This window comes from Oenanthe melanoleuca, chromosome 5 (genome assembly GCF_029582105.1).
Source record: "Oenanthe melanoleuca isolate GR-GAL-2019-014 chromosome 5, OMel1.0, whole genome shotgun sequence".
Lineage (NCBI taxonomy): Eukaryota > Metazoa > Chordata > Aves > Passeriformes > Muscicapidae > Oenanthe > Oenanthe melanoleuca.
In genome coordinates, this window is record NC_079339.1 from 18,005,399 (window position 1) to 18,025,654 (window position 20,256).

General features: G+C 44.2%; 1 protein-coding gene across 3 annotated transcripts in view; it reads right to left on the minus strand.

Annotated features, from left to right (window-relative positions):
- The window catches only part of LOC130253411 (USP6 N-terminal-like protein), a 75,262-nt gene that overhangs the window by 24,928 nt on the left and 30,078 nt on the right, over window positions 1–20,256 (minus strand). For 2 of the 3 annotated variants that reach the window (XR_008840557.1, XM_056491974.1), the window contains exons 3-5: window positions 6,203–6,476; window positions 1,134–1,207; window positions 535–620 (exon numbers count right to left, since the gene is read on the minus strand). Coding sequence is in view for 2 of the 3 variants with exons in the window: in XM_056491974.1 (XP_056347949.1) it covers window positions 535–620; window positions 1,134–1,199 (152 nt within the window). In the remaining variant the exon portion in view is untranslated. Of the gene's footprint in view, window positions 1–534; window positions 621–1,133; window positions 1,208–6,202; window positions 6,477–16,248; window positions 16,332–20,256 lie in introns of those variants that run through there. The other variant, XM_056491975.1, reaches the window with a different exon arrangement.

Genomic DNA, 20,256 nt, shown 5'->3' on the forward strand with positions numbered 1-20,256 from the left:
AGCAATTGCTTAAAAACACCCTCCTGCACACAGAACACCTACCATTATAACTTTTGTTCAGAATCACAATAAAAATAGGTCTTTTTAGACATTCTTCCCAGGCACAGAGTGTGCATTTAATTCACAGGCACTTTGATTAGGATGGAGATTTCCTAAGGGAACCAAAGACCATCAGGTATTTTGTCTGGTCTCTTCCTATACCTCCCTGAAACATCAGCTGCAAACACAAGGGCCTCTCCCTCTGTGACACACCACAGAGGCACAGAAGCACCAGACTGCACCTTGTAACACCAGGCTTGTGGTGGGAAACCATTTCTGAGCCTTGCCTTGCAGCAGATTCAAAGCATCAGTGTCTGGACATGCACAGTTGAGGAAGGAGGCCCATTTAGTCATTCCTCCTGCATTGGGATCGATCAAGCCAAGTCACAGAGCAGCTTATGGGAGAGCTGCTGGGCCAGTCATGCTCAGTGCAGAGGGATGGTCCACACACACACACACAGGTCAGAGAGGAAAGGAGAGGCCAGGAGGACTTACTGCAGGAATCCAAACCGGTCTGTAACTTTGTAGAGCGTGAAATCAGCATCTTCCCACTGGTCAATCTGAGCTCCTTCCTGTCTGCCCTAAAAGCAGAAAGGACAGCTGTGAGCTGGTCCCAGCATCAGGAATACCCCAGTGCTTGCATCCTACATGCAAAGCCCACGTCTCTCTCTCCCAAATGATAAAAGGCACAGAACCAGGAGAACAAAATCCACACTAAAGAGCGAAATACAAGGCAGGCAAGAGAAAAATGCCAGCATTCCATGCATGCCTCTGCTAGAGGCTGGGAAAAGCTGTACATCACAAAAAAATGGTGCTGTTGGGCATAAGCCATCCTGGTGTTAAAGGAACACTGAAGCACCAGAAGCTCAGCACCTTTCAGTATCTATGCTGAACATACATGGGACCCTCAATAAACTCCAGGGATGCAGTGAGAGGGGATGTATAGGAAGACAGAGCTGGCATGAAGCCTAAGGGCATGAGTGTTACTGGGGCGATGCCTGCATAGAGGCAAAAGTTCTTGTTTGATGCATTCCTAATTGATTACACAGCTCCAGCCCCAGCCAGCATGCTGGGGAGAGGCACAAGGCTGGTACCTTCTCATACTTGGCGACGATTTCTGCTTTTTCTTGGGCTATTAAAGACTCTATATCCTTCTTCATATCAGAAGCTGTAAGGGGAAAAAAAGCAGGAGGGAGAGGAAAGGAGATTAGTAAATGTGTACACAGCATGTGAAATATTTTAGGAAAGTGCTGATACAAAAAACGTTTGCTGACTATTTTAGCTTCCAGCCATATCCCGCAGCTAAAATTAGGCTGAGGTTGCAGAGTGTTCGTGGAGCTTCCCTGCATGCAGCAGGACCACCAGCTCCCTGCTCCCTGCACCAGGATCCAGCCTAACCCAAGCAAGGTGGGGGGGTCTTGTCTTTGTTCTCAGGCACACACACGACAGTATGAAAGACACGGCTTTTAAATGGAGACACACAAATCAGCCACAGCACTGGCCCAGCACAGGACAGGCACCACTCAGGCACTGCTTGGCACAGCATCCATGTGGATGACAGTAAACCACCACTCTCCTGCCCCACCTGTGGATGGGAAGCCAGTAGATGCTCTGTAGGGGCACCCAGAAGCAGATTTAACATCAAAGAAGAAACCAAAAGAAGTTTTTGCCTACTGAAGTGTGCATGAGACAAGTGAATTGGCCTCTAGGTGATTATCTTCTATTTAGAACTCCAAAAGAAAACAATAGAGCAGCAAGATGTCCCCACCTATGCTGAGAAGGAGCAGTCTTGGTCTAAGAAAGACCCAGTCTAGGTCCTCGAGGTCTGTGCCTACGTACACATGCGTACGAGTAAGGTAACTTCCCACACCAAACACAACTTGAGTGTTGTCCTGTACAAGCCCAAAGAAGCATTCTCCCTGTCCAGCCACAACTAGTTCCTCATTCACCAAAGGTAGATCTAACACACCAAGTACAAAACATAGGCAGAAAAAAAACCCAGGGAAGGAGGATTATATAATAAGGGCTCTTCCATGACCTGTTATCAGGCAGCAGCACAGGCATGGCACCATCTTACACTCATCCATTCAGACACTGGAAAAAATGCAAATTCTTCAAATTCATGCTAGGAATGGGTGTATTTTCTCCTGTTTTTTACTCCACAATCAAAACAGAGCAAGGACAGAAATGTTAAAGTGCATTTTGTTCTTTTATTTTTCCAAGCTGCAGCTCCTACTTCAAATGTGAACTTTGATAAGTACATTTTAATCACAGCTTAATTTTCCAATGTAGCAAGGTCTGAGTAACTGTCTCACCATGTTACCTTCTGCATCTCCTCCTTCTCACATCTTCTGTGAAACTTACAGACAATTTCACTCCCCCAATTCTGACTTTTTTGTTGTTGTTGTTATGGGGCCAAAAAATTCCAATGATGTCTTTTACATGCTGCTAAAAATACAAATATTCTGCAGGCTACAGGGGAAAAATAAACTGCATGTCAGATTAAATGGGCAATTTTTCAAGACACTTACTAAGTGAAAGCTATTCTGAACATCTCTGACCACACTCTAAGAGAATAACAAAGGAAGAGCAACTTGGTACCATGGGAGGATTTACACAGCAAGAACACATATATTTTGGCAGTGACCTCTGCAAAAGCCTCTCTGCAGCCAGAAACACCAGACTTGTGCAAAGGAGCCAGTTTTTCTTCTCATGCCTGGAATATGCACATTTGTTTTCTCTTTCTATAACAGTGCAAAAGTCCAAATTTAGGAAAAAACTTGAAAGCAGAGAAAATGAGTGATGGCAGTGGGAAGGATGGAGATGGCAAGTGGCTTCACTGGCCTTGGGGTGTGACCACAGTGCTGCAGTTTGGGAGAATATAACTCTGTGCTCAAAGAGGTGGTTGTCAAGTAGTCTGGAGAGGGAACAGAACATAGCTTAGCTCTGTAACAGCATGTATTGAATAGTGGTATTTTTATTATTTAATTCTGCACATGCTCAAACTCCAGAGTAGTTTTGACATCATGATATTATATAGCTTTTGCTTGAGGTAAATGACACCTTGTGTACATGGAAACTACTGGGATTTACTTTCTGAAGGATTTGACGAGGCACTTTTTTTTTTACTTGATATAAACAGATTCCTATAAATAGGAATGGGTTGTACCTGCCATGCTTCTCCATATACCTATGTATGACTGCATACTTTCTTTTCTTTAATACACCACTCAAATTACTTTCTCAAGCCTGCTACCCAGTTTTCTCCTGAGAGTACTGTATTTTCCTAACAAAGAGATTTTTTTTCCATGACAAACACACAAGATGAAGCTGCTATGAACAGGAGTAGTAAGAAAATGTGAACTATGCAACAATGGTATAAGATAATTTACTAGGATATATGAAACAAAAGCCCTGAACCATGCACATTTAAATTCAACCCCAAAACAAAGTTATGAACTAGCTCCTTGTAAAAAGAATGAATTGAAAACACTCACAATCTGTCATCTCACACTAACACCTGCAGTTTCCAGCTTACAATTTAAGGAAGTAAAAATTAATACCAATGACAACAAGCCTAACAATGTTTAATGAAAATGCACATTACTGCCCACCCACATTGAACATTATCTAGCCATCAGCAAACCTGAAATAAAATATCCAATTTTTGAATGAAAGCAACTTTCCTTAAATTAATTCACCAGCTGGGCTCTCAAATATTGGCAGGGACAAGGAAGTATCTCATCAAAAATCCAAGACTTCATGCCAAAATTGTTCTCCATAAATCAGATTTACTGTTATACCCTTTCCACGAGTCCCATATTTTTCTAGTCAGATGTGCCAAGCTCCCATGGCCCCACATGGGCTAGCACCTGCCAGGAGCAGCCTGGCTGGGAGAGGGGAACCTCTGTCCACCAGTCACCAGCCCACTGCTGCAGCCCTGCTCGGTGGCCAGGAGAACTGAGTGTTTCCCATGGCCCAGCAGCAGTGCTTCTTGTGACACACACATGTCCCCTGTCACCCCAGCCACGATACGATGTCTCACACTTATCAATTCATCAGCAATCACCCTGCTGGTACTTAGCAGATGGGCTTTTGAAAATGAAAATATCAGTGAAATCTCTTCTTGGGAAACAGCATAGCAACATGTTCTCAGTCTCAGGCTGGATTTGAGGATATTTGAGGAACCCAGTTTTTAAATATTTTGTACTGTAGAACAGTACTTATTCAAGCCATTTGAGATTAAGACTACATGTTTATAGTTGGTTTCTATTTGGCTGAAGGTCACTGAAAAAGCAGAAATGAGTTTAGGTGAATGTGTGTTCTCATTCTGAATATGTCCACTTAACTTTAAATAGAGACTGCTGCTAGGAGAAGAAAAAAAGGCAAGTTTTGACACACCGTACTTCACTACCGCTCTGGCCTCTATCAGAGTGAAACTGCTGCTGTGGAATAAAGTAAAAAAGGTACATACTTACTACAGCCACACCCACCACTGCTGAAACACAAGTCACTGTTCCTGTTTCAAGTTCTATTTTAAAAGCACGTTTAAACACAGCATTTTATGTCTTTAGGCATCTATGGTACCAACCTGCACTTTTTGCTTTAGGGGAACAGTTTTAAAGGAAAAGGATATACATCTGTGCAAGTGAAAATGCTTATACATCTGCTAAGAGGTACACCTGCAGTCTGCACCACTTCCCAGCAAAGCACTTTAAAGCTACTCACTTGTAAAGCTACTACTAGCTGCAACAGCGACTCATGCACTTGCATGCCCTGTAATAAACCTGGCCATGCAGAGCAGTGAAAGCAACTAAAGCAAGCTATGAGGAGTAAGCCCCATCAGGGCTTTTTAAGTGCATGAAACAGGTACCTTGACATACATTAAACCACACAGGTTAAGAAACTTGCCCATGCTGGAAGCCTGGTAGAATCTGGGGGACAGTCAGCAGCTGCAAGCCAAGAGCAGCTGTCATCAGAGGCTCTTTTCCCACATGCTCAAAGCTTTTCAGAAGCAAAGCCACAGCATTACACCACTGCACATACCTACCAGGCACAGCCAAAGTGAGCATGGCTTTAGGACTGCTCCAACTGCATCGCCACAGCCTGAGGAAACCTCAAAGCCCCCCAAGGCACCCTGGAGGAGCTGTGGGCTGTTACAGGTGGGCACGGGCACGCCTGGCTGTGTGCCTGTGAGGTGACAAGCCAAGGAGGAAGTGGTGGCCACGTGCTGCTGACTGCAGGCAGAACTTCTGCTCCAGCCCCATGCAAAGTCAACCTGCTCCTGAGGCCGCGGTACAAGACTGGCCAGCATTCCCATGTCCGGTGTTGCAGCTGTGGCAGCGCTTTTTTTACTAGACCCCCAAATTTCTACCCCAAAATGGGCAACACACTCAGTGCACTTGCATCAAGGACTTCTGCTGATCCCCATGTGCAGATTCTCTCTCTTTAACAAACCCTGTCTGCAAACACCCAGGCCAGCAACAGCTTCAAAACACATCAGTGGACTGTGCATCCCCAACCTTAGCTCAAATCCAGCACACGATTACATCCCTGCTATGAGAAAGGAAATCAAGACCTGCACTCACAAAGTGAATTACGGCTTCAGAAATTAAATTACTATCAAGCAGGATGAACCAAGATGCAGGAGATCCTGTTTACATATTTATTTCCTTGACTACAACCCAGGAGCACACAAGCAAGCTTTTTTGTTTGTTTGTTTTAAGAGCGTAAGGAGCACTAAGCCAGCTGAACTGCAGGAAGGTTTGTTTTAACTGTCTTGGGATCTTTGAAAATGACTGCCATAGATCACTTTAGATGAATCACAGATGTGCTACAGAAAATCCAAATGATTTCCTGTCCTAGTAAACTTGCATCGTACCTGAAACTACACTGCATGAAACCACAGTCACCTCCCTCAGCAGAGGTAGTGCGAACACCAAGGGAGAACCTCCACTGCAACTCACTTTGATACCACCAGCAATACCCCAACAAGCCAGAGCATCCCAGCATCATCATAGATGAGATCCTGCTGATTTACTAGTATGTGTAGCCACTGTATATGACAGATCTCAGTGTGACTGTCATCTGCTCCAGAGCCAGTCTGTGAGTCTGGAGAAGACCGGATGAAAACAAAAACCTGCTCCAAGCAATGTGCCCTTACCTGAGCCTTTTATCAGGTGCCAAGATTCATCAGTTCAGCTGGAGTTGTCCACTCCCCTGAAGGCATCTACCTGGCAGGAGCCAGCTGTCTCTGCTGCAGGGTGAAAGCTGCCAAAGCCCACCGATCAAATGTCCTTTGGCTCACGCACACCACCCCAGCTCCACGTGGCTGCTCTCCTCCACCCTCGTCCTCTGGCACTTGAGAGCTCACCACAGGCAGCTGGGAAAAGAGGCAAGGCAGGAGGCAATCCACACTCTCTTGTGCCCCAGGCTCACTGCAAAGGAAATAAGAAGTTGGTCAGTTTTCCAGTTCTGGCACAGCAAAAGCACCATCCTTTACTAGAACAGGAGTCTTTGAACACAGAGGAAAGGCAGGTCCCACTGGAGAAGGTGGGAAAGGAACAGGCTGTAACTGCAGGGCACACAATGGCAATGGAGGGTTCAGGCCATTCGTTCAGGACTTGGGTGAGGTGAAGACCAAGACACATCACCAACTTGCATGGCAGAAGAGCTGGCACCACCTGTGCCACCTTCCAGCACTTGCAATTCTCCCTGATACATCCAAACAGCTCCACAGTTCAAAGGACAGTGGAGCCCAACAAAGAACTATCACTTCCAAAAACCAACTTTTAGTTCTCACTTTCAACAACTCAGAGAAGCAACACACTAATTCCACAAGTGTGAGATTAAGACAGCATCCCAAAGCATGATGCTTTAAGTCAACAAGCACTGGGCAGAAGAAGCACAGCTCACTTCCATCACAAGCTACCACTTTAATAACATCACCTCTTTTCCAATCCCCCTCACAAACACCAGCAAATGGACTTTTCCACATGATCCTGAGCTGTTCTGTACCAAATTTCCCTGTTGTCACCTCTCCAGCACCCAGAAACAACAACTTGGAGGCCCTAAAGTGCGGAAGACCTCTCACCCTTTCAGAGGTGGCCACCATTATAATCAAGCAACCCCATAAAACAAATTGTATTTTACATATGTTATCACCTAGTAGGTTATAACGTGTCTTACACACATTAAATGCAGATTACACATACTTGCCTCTATTCTCACAATTTGCACCAAGCTTTTACAACACAATTACACAGCAAGCTGTGGTGACAACAATGACAACACTTTGCTGCTAGACTACAGCAATATCAAGAAACCCAAATACATTGACCAAGTCTTCTAGCTATAGAAAAAATTAAAAAGCCATGTAAGACTGCAACTATATGCTATCCACCCCCCCTCAACATCAGCAGCACTACCAATAAATAAAACCTCTCTCAACCCTCTCCCCACCTCCCTCTTCCCAGTACTTACACCTTGCTCTCATTCTCACGGTTTTTGGTGCTGTGCCTTAGCACTCCTCTCCAGAGAATGGAGATGGGAGGAGATGAACAGGAGGGCTGATGAAGATATTTAGTCTCCTCCCTGCTTTCGCTCAGTAAGCCCAGCCTTGGTGCATCTGCACAGCTCAGCTGTTACAAAGTCAGAAGATGCAGCTTTAGACATAAGCTAAACCCTCTGAGCAGAGCAGTGGTTCTATAAGCAACTTTGTTAGTTTCTATTTTTAGACCTCACAGGGAATAAAAGAGCATCCAAACATTTTTGAAACTCTTTTTAATGTGAACTCATCTTCTAGGGACAGCAGTAGCCAAAAAGAAAAATCCAGACAAAGGACTGCACAAGAATCAAAGATGCATGAGTTATTTTTTAAAGTATCATTATTTAAATTATTTTTATTTTGAAAAAATAAGTAAACTGAACAATGCAAAGGTCTACATGCTTCTTTTGGGAATTGAAGATTAATTTTCTAACTGCATTCCTCCTTTTTCTATTCCAGTGTCTATAAAAAGGGGAAAAAATAAAAGCCCGAGGTGAAAAAAAATCCTCTTTTTTCAGGTGATGCACTGACCTGGAAGGGAACATATCAACACAAAGCTTAGTAACTGGCTTCTTCTGTTTGCTTAAGACTGGAAAAGCAGTTTGCATTTCTTTAACCATAAACTAAAGGAAGCTACAATGATGGTCATTTTCCACTTGGACATGCATTCCTCCTAAAACACTGTATTTTATCCTTTATGGTACATGTAGCAACACTACAGGACACACTACTCTTCCCTTGTCATTCTTGTCTCTAGCTATACTTGGCAATTTTGGGTAAGCTAAAGGCTCCTTTTGCTATTTAAAACCTTCCCTGGTTTTGGCACTGTCAGCTAGAGGCCACCCACCCCCAACACGTGCCCGAAGCAGCAGGGTGAGGACACGTGTCCTGGCTGATACCCACGATGTCACCCTGGGCACTGTGGAGCTAGCGATGCTCCCTAGCCAGAACCAAAGGAACAAGGATGTAAACACAAGTCATCATGCTGCCAGCATCCTGTGCTCTCTCTGGCTCAGACAGGCAGCATCTTTTTTAAAACACATACAAGGAAATAACAAATGTGCCATTATATAAAGTTGCTGGTACAGCTAATGAAATAAAAGAGTAGGAAGTTAAAAATCCACTAACAATATGTAGCTTATTAAAAACTTGTCGAAAATAATTATTGAGAACAACTTGTATGCTGCAGATATGTAAGCTGAGTTGAAGTGAGCCTATGCTGACTCTGTGTGTCTTACACTGCTTTCCAGAGCCTTTGGCTTCACCTCTTTTTTTTGGAGGGAGGGATCTTTAGCCATTAGCCTGACCCCAATTAATGCCCAGCCCCTAGGAACCACCCTCATTCCTTCAATCACTTTAATGAGTTTAATCAGCTCACTCTGCCTCCAAATACAGAACTCTTGCAGGAAATTATTTGTCTTTGGCAGCCTCTGCAGAAGACACTCCCTTGACCATTTTACTGGCAATATCCTGGACTTGCATTACCTTCAAAGAGCATCTCCAGATGCTAATGCATGAGCTTTTGTTAACTTGTTTTCTTCTATCAAAGCCCCATGCAAGCATATCCAGTAATAGAAAACTTGAGGGAAACAAGAAGTATTTGATCCAACACCGGAAAGTACTGAGAAAACATCTCCCAAAGCTTTTTTAACAGCCTTGGAACTATATGCAGCACAGCACTAGGATATATAATTTTTTTAAGTAGTATGAAAAGAATATTTTTAATTACAATGTAGCTTTTTCTTTTTGCTTGTTAACTCCTAAATTCACCCCAGCTTAAGAAATGAAGGAATTGTGTGTGTGTGTGTGTGTGTGTGTGTGTGTGCAAACACAACGTTTTATTAAAATCATAGAAACATAAAATGGTGTGGGTTGGAATGGACCTTGGAGATCATTTAATTCCAACCCCCATGCTAAGGACAGGGATGCCATGCACTAGACCAGATTGCTCAGGGCCCCACCTGCCCTGGCATTGAACACTTCCAGGGATAGGACATCCACAAACTTTCTGAGCAAACTGTTCCAGTGCCTCACCATCCCCTGAGTAAAGAATTTATTCCTAATATTTTATCTCTCTTCTTTTAGTTTGAAATCATTCACCCTTGTCCTATCCACATGTGCCAGTGCAAAAAGTCCCTCTTCCTCTTTTTTTTCTATGCTACCTTTCAGTATTGGAAGGTCCGCTAAGGTATCCCTGAAACCTTCTCTTTTCTGGGTTGAACACCCCAGTTCTTTCTACCTGTTCTCATAGGAAAGGTACTAAAGCCCTCTGATCATCTTCGTGGCCCTTCTCTGGACCTATTCTAACAGGTCCATGACTTTTTCATGCTGAAGACTCCAGAGGTGGACACAGCACTCCACGTGGGGTCTCAAGAGAGCAGAGTAGAGCAGAGAATCCCCTCCTTCATCCTGCTTTGGATGCAGCCCAGGATGCTTTGGCTTTCTGGTCTATGAGTATACACTGCTGACTCATGAAGAGCTGGCTTCAAGACAAAGCCCTGAGGGACACCACTTGTCACTGGCCTCCACCTGGACACAGTTGGTGAGTCGGTGCTAGATGCCTGCCACCACAGAGCACAGGATCCATGGGGATACACAACCCCACAATCAGGGGGAGCCAGGTGACATGGACAGACACCAAACCAAGATACCACCTTTCCATTTCTAGGTTTTCAGAGGCATTCAGCACCTTTGCTCAAACATGCTTGAGGAAGAAACACAAGGAACTTCAGAAAAGCCCGAGCTCAGAACCACATTGGTATCTCAGAACCACTGGGTCTATTACCAGCATTTACTGTTTTGCATGTCCTCAGCATTTCTGATGTGAATAATGGACAGCAATGGAAGTGGGATAAAAGCAAGTCAAAGGGGACCAGAGCAGGCTTGCATCTATTGACAGAAATACCTGAGAAAGGTTTTTCCCATGAAAGCTGGAGCTTGCATGAAGGAAGAGACAGTATGAACGGAAGAACTGAAAAACTCACAGAACTTTTTCTTAGATGAGATAAAAAGCAGAGGGGGAAGTTTTAAAAAGCAGAGGGAGAAGTTTAAGTAAATGAGAGCTTGCGGCCATGAGATAAAGACAAGCATTTGGTATGATGGAGACCCATGCAAGGCTGTCCAGAAAAGCAGCCGCAGATGCTGCTCTCTCCAGGAAACAAACACAACTCAAGTATCACCGGCGTTTCAAGATGCAGTCCTACTTAGCTGAAAACATGCTCAGCTGAAGCCAAAAAAAAAGGTACTTTGAACTTGAAAGGTGCATTTACCTTAAAAATGCTTTAACATTTACCCAACAAAGCAACAACCAGACAGTTCACTATAAAAAGTTCACTTATAAACACAAATTTCAGTTAACTGCTACAAAAGGCATTTGCAAGCAGGATGATGATTTCCTCAGCAGCTTGGGAAATGAATCTTCCTGTTCCAAGATCAAAACCTGGGAGACCACAATGCATCCTACTGAAGGGCAGCTAGACTCTGCTCTGTGCAAGAAAGCTTGGAAAAGGGAAGTTGCAAATAAATAAGCATCTAAGGGCAGTGGAGCGCCTTTTGATAAGAAATAAACTTTTTTCCCTAATGTAAAAAATGGGTCCAACACAAAGAATAAGATCCCTACTTGAGTTAGAACATACCTGCGGGCCTTCACATAAGACTTCAAATCTAATATTGCATGGAAGCTTTTTGCCTTTTTTTTTTTTTTTTTAAACAAAGTATCAAGTTCTTCAGCAGGAAGGATCTTTCCAGAGGACAGAGATCAGAGCTAGTTCACAATTTATTATCACTGTCAGTTGAGTAGAGAGGGGCCTCCCTTTAATTTAAAGTGCAGTTGCTTCAATTTTGTCCTGGCTAAATACAAATTATGGACTTCATCTCCCTGTTTCCCACTTCCCATGTAAGCTTGGATCTCTATTTCCACCTTGGCCACAGACCTTCCTTTAGCATCTGCTTCACACAGACGCACTGCTGCAGCAAAACAAACGCTGTGCCCTTCCCACCCACTGTAAGCAGCCCTTCCTCATGGATATCTCCCCTGCTAGAGAAATATGTGCACTAAATCTCTTTTCCAGCAGTAAAGCCTGTGCTGCATTATAGCTATTACATGTTTCTCCCACTTCCTTCCATTGACAGCAAACAAAAGCTTGTTGCTCACTGTTATCAGAAAATATTTGCTTTCCCAGATTGTTTCTGCCCCCCTTGTTTCGGAAGGGTTTTTAGTAAAGTAACAGCTCACTCCAACAATAAGCAGCAGGGGGTGATTTGAGACAGAGGTCCTTTGGAGCCCACCCAGTAAATCAGCCCAGACTGGGCACAGCCCAATCCTGCCCTTCCTTCCCAGCCTGCAGTCTCCAGCACCTCCTCCATCCCCACACAGGCCCCGTGGAGAAGACCATGTTCCGGCAGCACGGCTTGAAGAGACAGGGCCACTTTAGCACCACTGACCTGGCTTCAAGCGGCTGCTCCTGTTTTCCAGCTGCAAACCATCCCCAGAAGACACTGTGCCCACCCTGAGTATCTGCTGGACTCTAAATATGTGCCTTTGAGAACCTGCTCTTCTCACCACACACTGCACTTCCTTCCTGCCAGATCCCTTATCACCATGTTTCATGCCCAAATGACACAGATGAAGCTTCCACTCTTGCTGGTGCTGCTCCTTTATTCAGTAACCAAAGGAAACATTCTCACACAAGGCACTAAGCCTGTGGCACTTCTGCTAATGTGTTATGATAAAGAACTAAACCCAAGTGTGACATGAAAACAGGGCACCAAAGTTACAGTTCCCAAAAAAAGCACTACTCAGTCACTCTTTATTTTTGATTTAATATTTTTTTAGGAACCGGAGTATCAAATGTCAGGTGCTAAACCTAAGAAGGGCGCCAAAAGTCCAAGTATTATTCAGGATATGAAATGCTCCACCATGGCCACCCAAGCTGACGTTGCAGACTCATGACTGAAACCTGCCCACGACTGCCCATGCCAAGCCCAAACAGCTTTCATCCACAGGTGGGGTTCCCTGCAATGAAAGGATTACCCAGATAACCACTTTGTGTCCCAAATTTGGTGTAAGGAAAAATGCACAACTAGCACCTGCAGGAGCTCAGCACCAGCCCTGCACCATCTCCTGATGAAAGCCTTAACTCTGGCCCTCATTTTAGCACAAGGCTCTGCCAAAGACAGGTTTCGAAAATATAGCTTCAAAATAAGTAATTTATCGGTCCAAGAATATGGAGGCAGGGAGGACGGTGCAGAAAGGACCACTTTGGCAAGTTTCTGATGTTGAATGATCCATAACCTCTTTCAAGCAAGATTTCCCTTACTGTGGCAAGCCCTGCCCAGCCCTGGAGCAGCGTGGGATTTGCAAGCATCCCACACCACATAGCCCTCTCTCCCCAACCAGAGGCCACAGGATGTGGGCTCGGTATTTTGGGGAGCAGCAACCTTTTTCTTTTTCCTGACTAAAGGCTGGACATGTGGTTTTAACACCTTCAGTAAACTAGGCTGCCATTTCTGACTGTGCCTCTGGTCATTAAAAAGACACCATAGCATAAAAGGATTTCCTGCAAAGCAAAACGGCCTCAGCTCATTTAATTTATTAGCAATTAGCAGAAACCACTGATCACTGATCTGGGTTCTGGGAAAAAAATTATATAAACAAGTAAACAACCACTTAAACATATTCCTTGTCCTTTTAACCAGACACCTCTCCAGCCCCACCATCATGTTCTTCCTGGAGAACTTTCCTGATGCCCTCTGCAATGGAGCAGCACACCACAAATGCAGCACAGTCAGACCACTCCTGCCTGCCCTTCCTTCAGCTTGCTTGCTTTCATGTGTGTTTATTATTTACCATCAGTGTAATTGCTTTCCTTCCACAATACCACCAGAGGCAAGCCTGGGGAAACACACAACTGCTGTTCCATTTGGAGCCAGACCATTTCCATGGGTAGCTACTGAGACACAGACAACATCAGCAACTCAACCTGAAAATGCTTCTTCTCTCCTATCTTTTGTATCACCTCTCTTTGAGAAACTTTTTCACAACACTTTTGATGTTCACAAAAACCCAGGATCAGCACACTGGTCCTTCAAGATCTATGCTCGCTTTTCAGTCTGTCAGCAAGAGGTGAAGAGAAGCCCAGCAGCTGTTGGATGATGAAGAATTTCAGGTTTCCCATGGAAATTCATTGGCTCTCTTATCTTAGAGACAACATTTGCAGGTAGATCCCAAGAGACTCCAGACAGTCAGCTACACCCCAAACCATAAACACCTGTAATTTAAGCTGCCATTTCTTACACCTTCCCTTCCATGGGATTCCTGCACTACAGCATCTCTACCTGCACATCATTCCTCTGCCCAAGATTTCCTCTTTCAGCTATTTAAACCTTGATCCTGTTTTCAACTGTTTTTAAGAAGCTAGCACTGTCAACCAGACAGTTGCTACAGCCAGAGGAAAAGCTGAAGCACAAGCCATCTTTCTGACTGGGAAAGGTCCTTCACAAGGTACACCCAACGCTAGCACTGCACTCTCTTAGGCACCAATATTCATCAGAATACAGATTTCCCGAGTTCTCCTGCCAGTGGGCTGCTGCTTCCTTTTCTTCTTCCTCCATCTTCGTCTGAAAAGCTTCTAGAACTACAAAAACTCTAAAGAGAGCATTGAAGACATTTATTATTAGAAGGTTATAAAACAACAACTTGAGAATAGCTGCAGCTAAAAATACCCTATCCCCACACCCCATCTACAGAGAAAACATTATCAGATGTCACTTCCAAGTGGCAAAAACATATCTGTTTTTTAATAAAAGCTGCATTGTGGACACTGTATCTTTTCTCTCTCTTTTTTTTTTTTTTTTTTTTTTTTTTTTTTTTTTTTTGCAGAGACCTCAAGAGACCCTAGGAAAAGACCTTGTTTGTCCCCTCAAAGATCCCACTCTTCTGCACTGATTGAAAGACTCTTGGAAACTGGCACCTGCAAATTTGTATTTTCTCCAACACCTTCATAAAGTTAGGTAGTCTTAGAAGAACACAACAAAATACTTTCTAAAGAGAACAAAGTATTTTGTCAACTCATACAATGTTGCAGAGTGTTGGCACAACGGGGATTTATTTTGATATTTTATTACTTCAGAGTATCAAGGAGGTCAGTATCGGAAGGACAAGTGGAGTAGCAGCACAGAGCAGGTATCAGCACAGGGCTGGAAGCTGCTGCTCATCTGACCCAAATTCTAGACAGGACTGGGAAAATCTGCTTTATGGACACACTGAATTAGTAAGTTTTTATTAGTAAGTTTTGCTGGTCAAAGTCTCCCAGATCTAAAGAGCAATAGCTATGATGTATGTCAACCTTAGGGATTACTTCAACAGCAGGATGAGCAGAATCAAGGAAGTCAAACTCCCTCAGCAGAAACTTTTATACCTTTCCATTGATTAAATAAGCTCTGATCACCAAAAAAAAAAAAAAAAAAAAAAAAAAAAACCACCCAGGAGTTACTTAAGGAAACACCTGTGATAATATTTTAACAAACTGAGCACATACAAGGGAAAGTTAGCACACTATAGCATGCTTTCTTCTCAAAAGACATATATGAAACCCAGGAATAATTTCTCCTGAAGGTCCACAAACCTTGTCCATTCACTACTTTTTAACCCTAAACAAATATACACCTTTCCCCCACTCAGAAATACTCAAACCAATACTTTTTAAAGAAATCACTCACAAAATAATTTTGGCAGTGCATTTCTTTGGTGGCCAACTCTTGCTCTGCTGTCCCCTGCCCAATGCCTCCTTCCCACCACCATAAAACAAGCAGTCCATCTCATATGTGCCCATTCCCACTGCTTTCTGCCTGTCCATGAAGGCATTTTTAACTTTACTTCACCTGTTTCCCTGTTAAAGTTATTTGAAACTGGCCTGATAGAATATTTGGTAGCATCGAAGAGATGGAGTGTGCCAGCCTCCTGTTCCCCTGAGAAGTCAAGATGAATACCCACCAAGGAGCAGTGCAAACGACTAACCTGGAAGTGATGAGTAGGAAGACAAACAGACCACCACAGCTACATTCTACTGCTAAGACATTTGCTAAAGATGCATCAGTGGGCTGGGGGGGCCTCCCTGCTCTCTTCCCAAAGGATGAGCAGGAGGAAGGTTGGGGTTATTTTGAAGGACAGCCACTAAACGAAACCACAGGGGAAAGGGGCAGGGCTCAGATTCACAGCCACCACCTCCCTCTGTCTGCTCAGCCTGAAGGAACTTGGAAGATGTGCCCACATGATGTCATTAGTGGGTTGGTGTCTAAATAAAGGAAGCTTTTTATAGAATTTCTCAATGACAAACTTATTCCGGTAAACCCCGATAGCCAAGACGTCAAGAGGAAGGGAAGGAAAAGGGAAAACAATACCCAGAGCCTTGCTGGGGCCTGGACAGGTGGGTGGTGCCTCAGGAAAGAAACCTAAACAAACTAAACAAATTTACTCTCTAATACCTGCTTGTTGGATAAAAAACACAGGGAAGAGCAGGGCACAATGTAAGGGAGATGTGCTTTTACACCATTTGTCACAAGGACACAGAGCCTATTTTGGCATCAGGGTGGGGGGAAAAGGAAGATGAGAGAGAATAGTGAGAGAAAAAAAACTTTGCCCAAAGAGAGTAAATAAAACGTACTTCCATGTCAGAGGGGTTTCCCAGCTTCATATTAATCATGTGGCAATTACTGTGCTTCTTAAAAGCAGACTGGAGGGTTCTGCATATTCAGAAGACTCTTGGCTGCAAATGTCTTAAGCTCAAATCATCAGCAAATGCCATTTGCTGGAAGTTCCAAAAAACAAAACAAAACAAAAAACCTACCAAACAAAAAAAAAAATCTAACCAAAGGAAAGGAAAGTGTTCACATATGCCTGCACGTCATCCTCTTCTTTGTAACTCTTCATCACTTCCACGGCGCTACGGAGCAAGTTCCCCTTCCTCCCTCTGTTCTGCCGTGTATCTTCAGCCGGGCATCCACATGGAGAGCAGTTGCAATAGCCTGGTGACTCATGCTGCAGTAATGTGGGTGGGAATGCTCCCATGCCCAGCTCCTAAGGACACAGCCTTTTATGGTATTTTTAGCGTGGAAGCTGTTGTGGTTTTGTAGCACTTTGCCTTTTGTCTTCCAAGCAAAGAGCTCACAGTTTCCCCCAGGGCTTCAAGGATGCAAGAGTGGAGCGCCCAGGCAGATGATGAGCAAGCCAACCCTGGAACTTCCACATCCAGCAACGGTAGGGATGCTCAAGGATGTCACAGCACGGCCAATCCGCAGGCTCTCCCTTCCAGGTCCTTGGGTGGCTGCACCACCCTGCAACCTCCAAAGAGTGGGGCATGCGTGTCACTTGTTCTGTGGACACTTTAACGACTGCAGCCCAACTTGGTAAGGATTCATTCCCTGTGTCCCCCGAGTCCTAACCACCCTGTGGCAATATACTAACAAGCTCATCCTGGCAAACCATCAGATATACAGTTTCTACCCTTGATGGGCTGCTGGCATATGGAAAGCTGGCAGGTCCCATCTGTCTTCCCTCAATTAATTTAAGACTACATCTTCCCCAGAAAGTAGAAAATAAATTCTGTAGTGTTTTTACTCCAAATAAATATAGGTGAAATGGAGCAGGAGGTTACTAGGAGAAAGCAGACAGGGATGCTACATTGAAACCAGGTTAAAAGCATCAAGAAGAGCAGTGGCAGTAAAGCCACTCTCTGGACCCCAAGTTTGAGGACCACAGCACATGGGACTCAAACTTGCCAAGCTAAAAAAGCAGGCTCAGCAGTGCTCTTTAAAAGCTGAGAGCCACACATGAGATTAAAAGAGTATCCCAACATTACCCCATAGGGCTTGAAACAGGACTCTGGCTACAGACATGCAGTGGATTGCTTTACAGGATAGCCTCCCGTTCCCCCTTACACCTGAAGAATTATCTGCTGTAGAATAGAAAGGCATGAAAGTTTCTGCATCCCCAATCACAACTCCAAACAGCTACTGATTTTAGTCCCTTCAAAGTTACTGAATTCAAGATGAAATTAAATTATAATCTGCACATGTCTAAGAAGTCCAGGAGAAAAGTTAGCAGGATGAACAAAAAAACTAATCAAACCTCCTGACGCAAGGCCACTGACACTAAAGCTATTTTTTTAATTTCTTCTAAAACTCCAGTGAGCTCTGGAAGGAGTCAGCCTACCAGTTGGGCCAGATCAATGACAGACTGCCCATACAGCCAGATTTCACCAAGTGGGAAGCACCAGCGAAGAGCTGCTCTGGAGTGACTTCTCAGGTATGAGACACAGCAAAGGGGAAGTCTGGGGGATGTTTGTGTGGGCAAGTACTGCACAGCCCACAACATACCTTGGAGGTGAGCCAACAGCAATAGACAAAAAACCCTCCAGTTTAAAGTTTAAAGGTCACTCAATGCATTGCCCTAGGCACAGTAACCCCCAGCATCTGCCAAACAAGATGCTCCACACCAGGGGGACACCAGGGCTCCCTAGACAGACCAAGATGGAATCTTTTGCTCCTCGAGCAGATGAAATACATTTCCAAATTTAGGACACCTTCCTGCTCTCAGATAACAGATCAAGATTACAGAATTAAAGTTTAAAAAAAAAATCATGTGAAAGGCTTCATCCTGTTCAAAGGAATACAATGCTTTTCCTGTGATCTTGCCCTAAATACCACAACATCACACTCGATTACTATCCCATCTTACTCCTAAGCCCTGCACAGCCAGTTTGGCTATATGAGAGCAAAATGAGCTCTGCCTTGCCTCATTTCTCATTAAACGGCTAACTACACACGGCAGTAACTGTATAAGAGGCAAGCCAAGTTACTTAATTTTCATTATCCTTTACTTGCACCAATACTATGAAATTGGAGTAAAAAATTTTAAAAAAACAACCCAGGAAGGAAAAAAGGAACGGAACAGAATAATCAGCCTAAACCTCCTACAGACGGAAAAGGAACATTTCCAAGCCTGAACTGAGGTTTACATATCCAACACCAGACAGACCTCTCTGTACTAAGCCTTCAGTTATCTAAACCTGCCATCTGCACTCCTGAGAAAGCCAGGAAAAGGAAGAAATGCCAGTTTGCCCCTACATGCTCAATTCTGCAGTTGCTGCAGGCAACCTGGCGCTGCTCTGACCTCCGTGTGCTGGCAGACCCCAAGCACCCTGCCCGCCCCTACCTCCAGCTGTGCAGTATACCTCCATTTAACATACTTTTGGTACCTTGGCCCACAAACAAAAAAACTTTTCCAGCAAGCAGGTTCTCTGTAAACCTAAAAGCATTGGATGTTGATTCTTACAGAGCAACAACTTCCCTTACTGCAGAAGCCAAGTGGTGCCAGCACAGCCTGGACGTGGATGCACTGGTGCTTGGATGCATCCAGACTTTGCAGCTTGTCATCTTCAAAGGAACAAGTCCAGTCTCTAAGCGCTTGCAGACCTCTCTTCCTCCACTGTGTCCCTCAGTGACCATCCTGCCATACACCTCCAGAGCTGGAATGCAGCCCCCCTTTAGAGCAGATCAGACCATGGCTTGCTGGGACAGCTATAGGAAGGGATGGATGAATTTCTCCCCCTCTTCATGGGGAAAGGGCTCCCTTTAAAGGCAGGATGTGAGGCAGATGTGCCTCTCCAGGGGAAGAAGTACAGACTTAAAGCATTTGTTAAAGCAAAGTGAAAGATTACAACCCTGGCTCCACTGAAATGAATGTGAATGCTGCTAATGAATTCACAATACAACTCAAACTTACTCTGCTCTTCACACAAGACCCATCTGAACTAACATGTAGTGTTCACTGAAAAAGCTGAGCTTTACCAAGCTTCAGTTCCTTATGAGTTTTCCATGCTCATCTTCTCATTTCCCCTCTCAAATTTGCAGATGGGTTTAAGCACAGCAGCTTCTGCTCTGGTCTCTTCTCAAAGCAGTTTGTATCATCAGGGTTGAGCTTAATGTAATGACTAAAGGAGCCCTTAGCAGGAGAAAAAAAGACTACATCCTTCACAGGATCTGCAGATGGCATGTTCTTCTCAGCAGTACCAAAATCATTTAAAGGATAGTAGAAGACTTTCATAAGGAGATGCAGATACTGCCAACACAGCCAGGTAAAAAGGAGGAGGCAATGGATCATGACAAAGGTGGTGTTTAAAACCCACCTTTACAGGAAGGAAGTGGGGGGTGGGGAAGCCAACCAAAAGAAGCATCCCACTGTGTGCAGACTTCATGACCTATTACCTTCACCAGTCCTTTGCAGGGCCACAGCCTTCAGCCAAGGATCTGCTTAGCTGGAACTAGTCGGCAAATTACATAGTAACTGGAGGCTTTAAAATCCTTGCAGGAAAATGCAATAAAATAAATAAAAATCAGCTGGGAAAGTTCTGTCTGACAGCTCACTTTTTCCTCATCCAGTACATTGCCATATGGAGAGACATGGTATGAATCAACCCATTTTGGCAGCACAAGAAAAGTCAGGATGCATCACTGCTCCACTACATGGGGAACACCCCCCAAAAGGCTCTGTTTACCCAGCAGGAGCCAATGCAATTCCTACACAAAGCCTGTAAGTACATTTAAAGCTCAAAAGTAATCTGAAACAGGTCCATTCTCCCCTCCAACTCCATAAATACAATCCAAATTGGGTC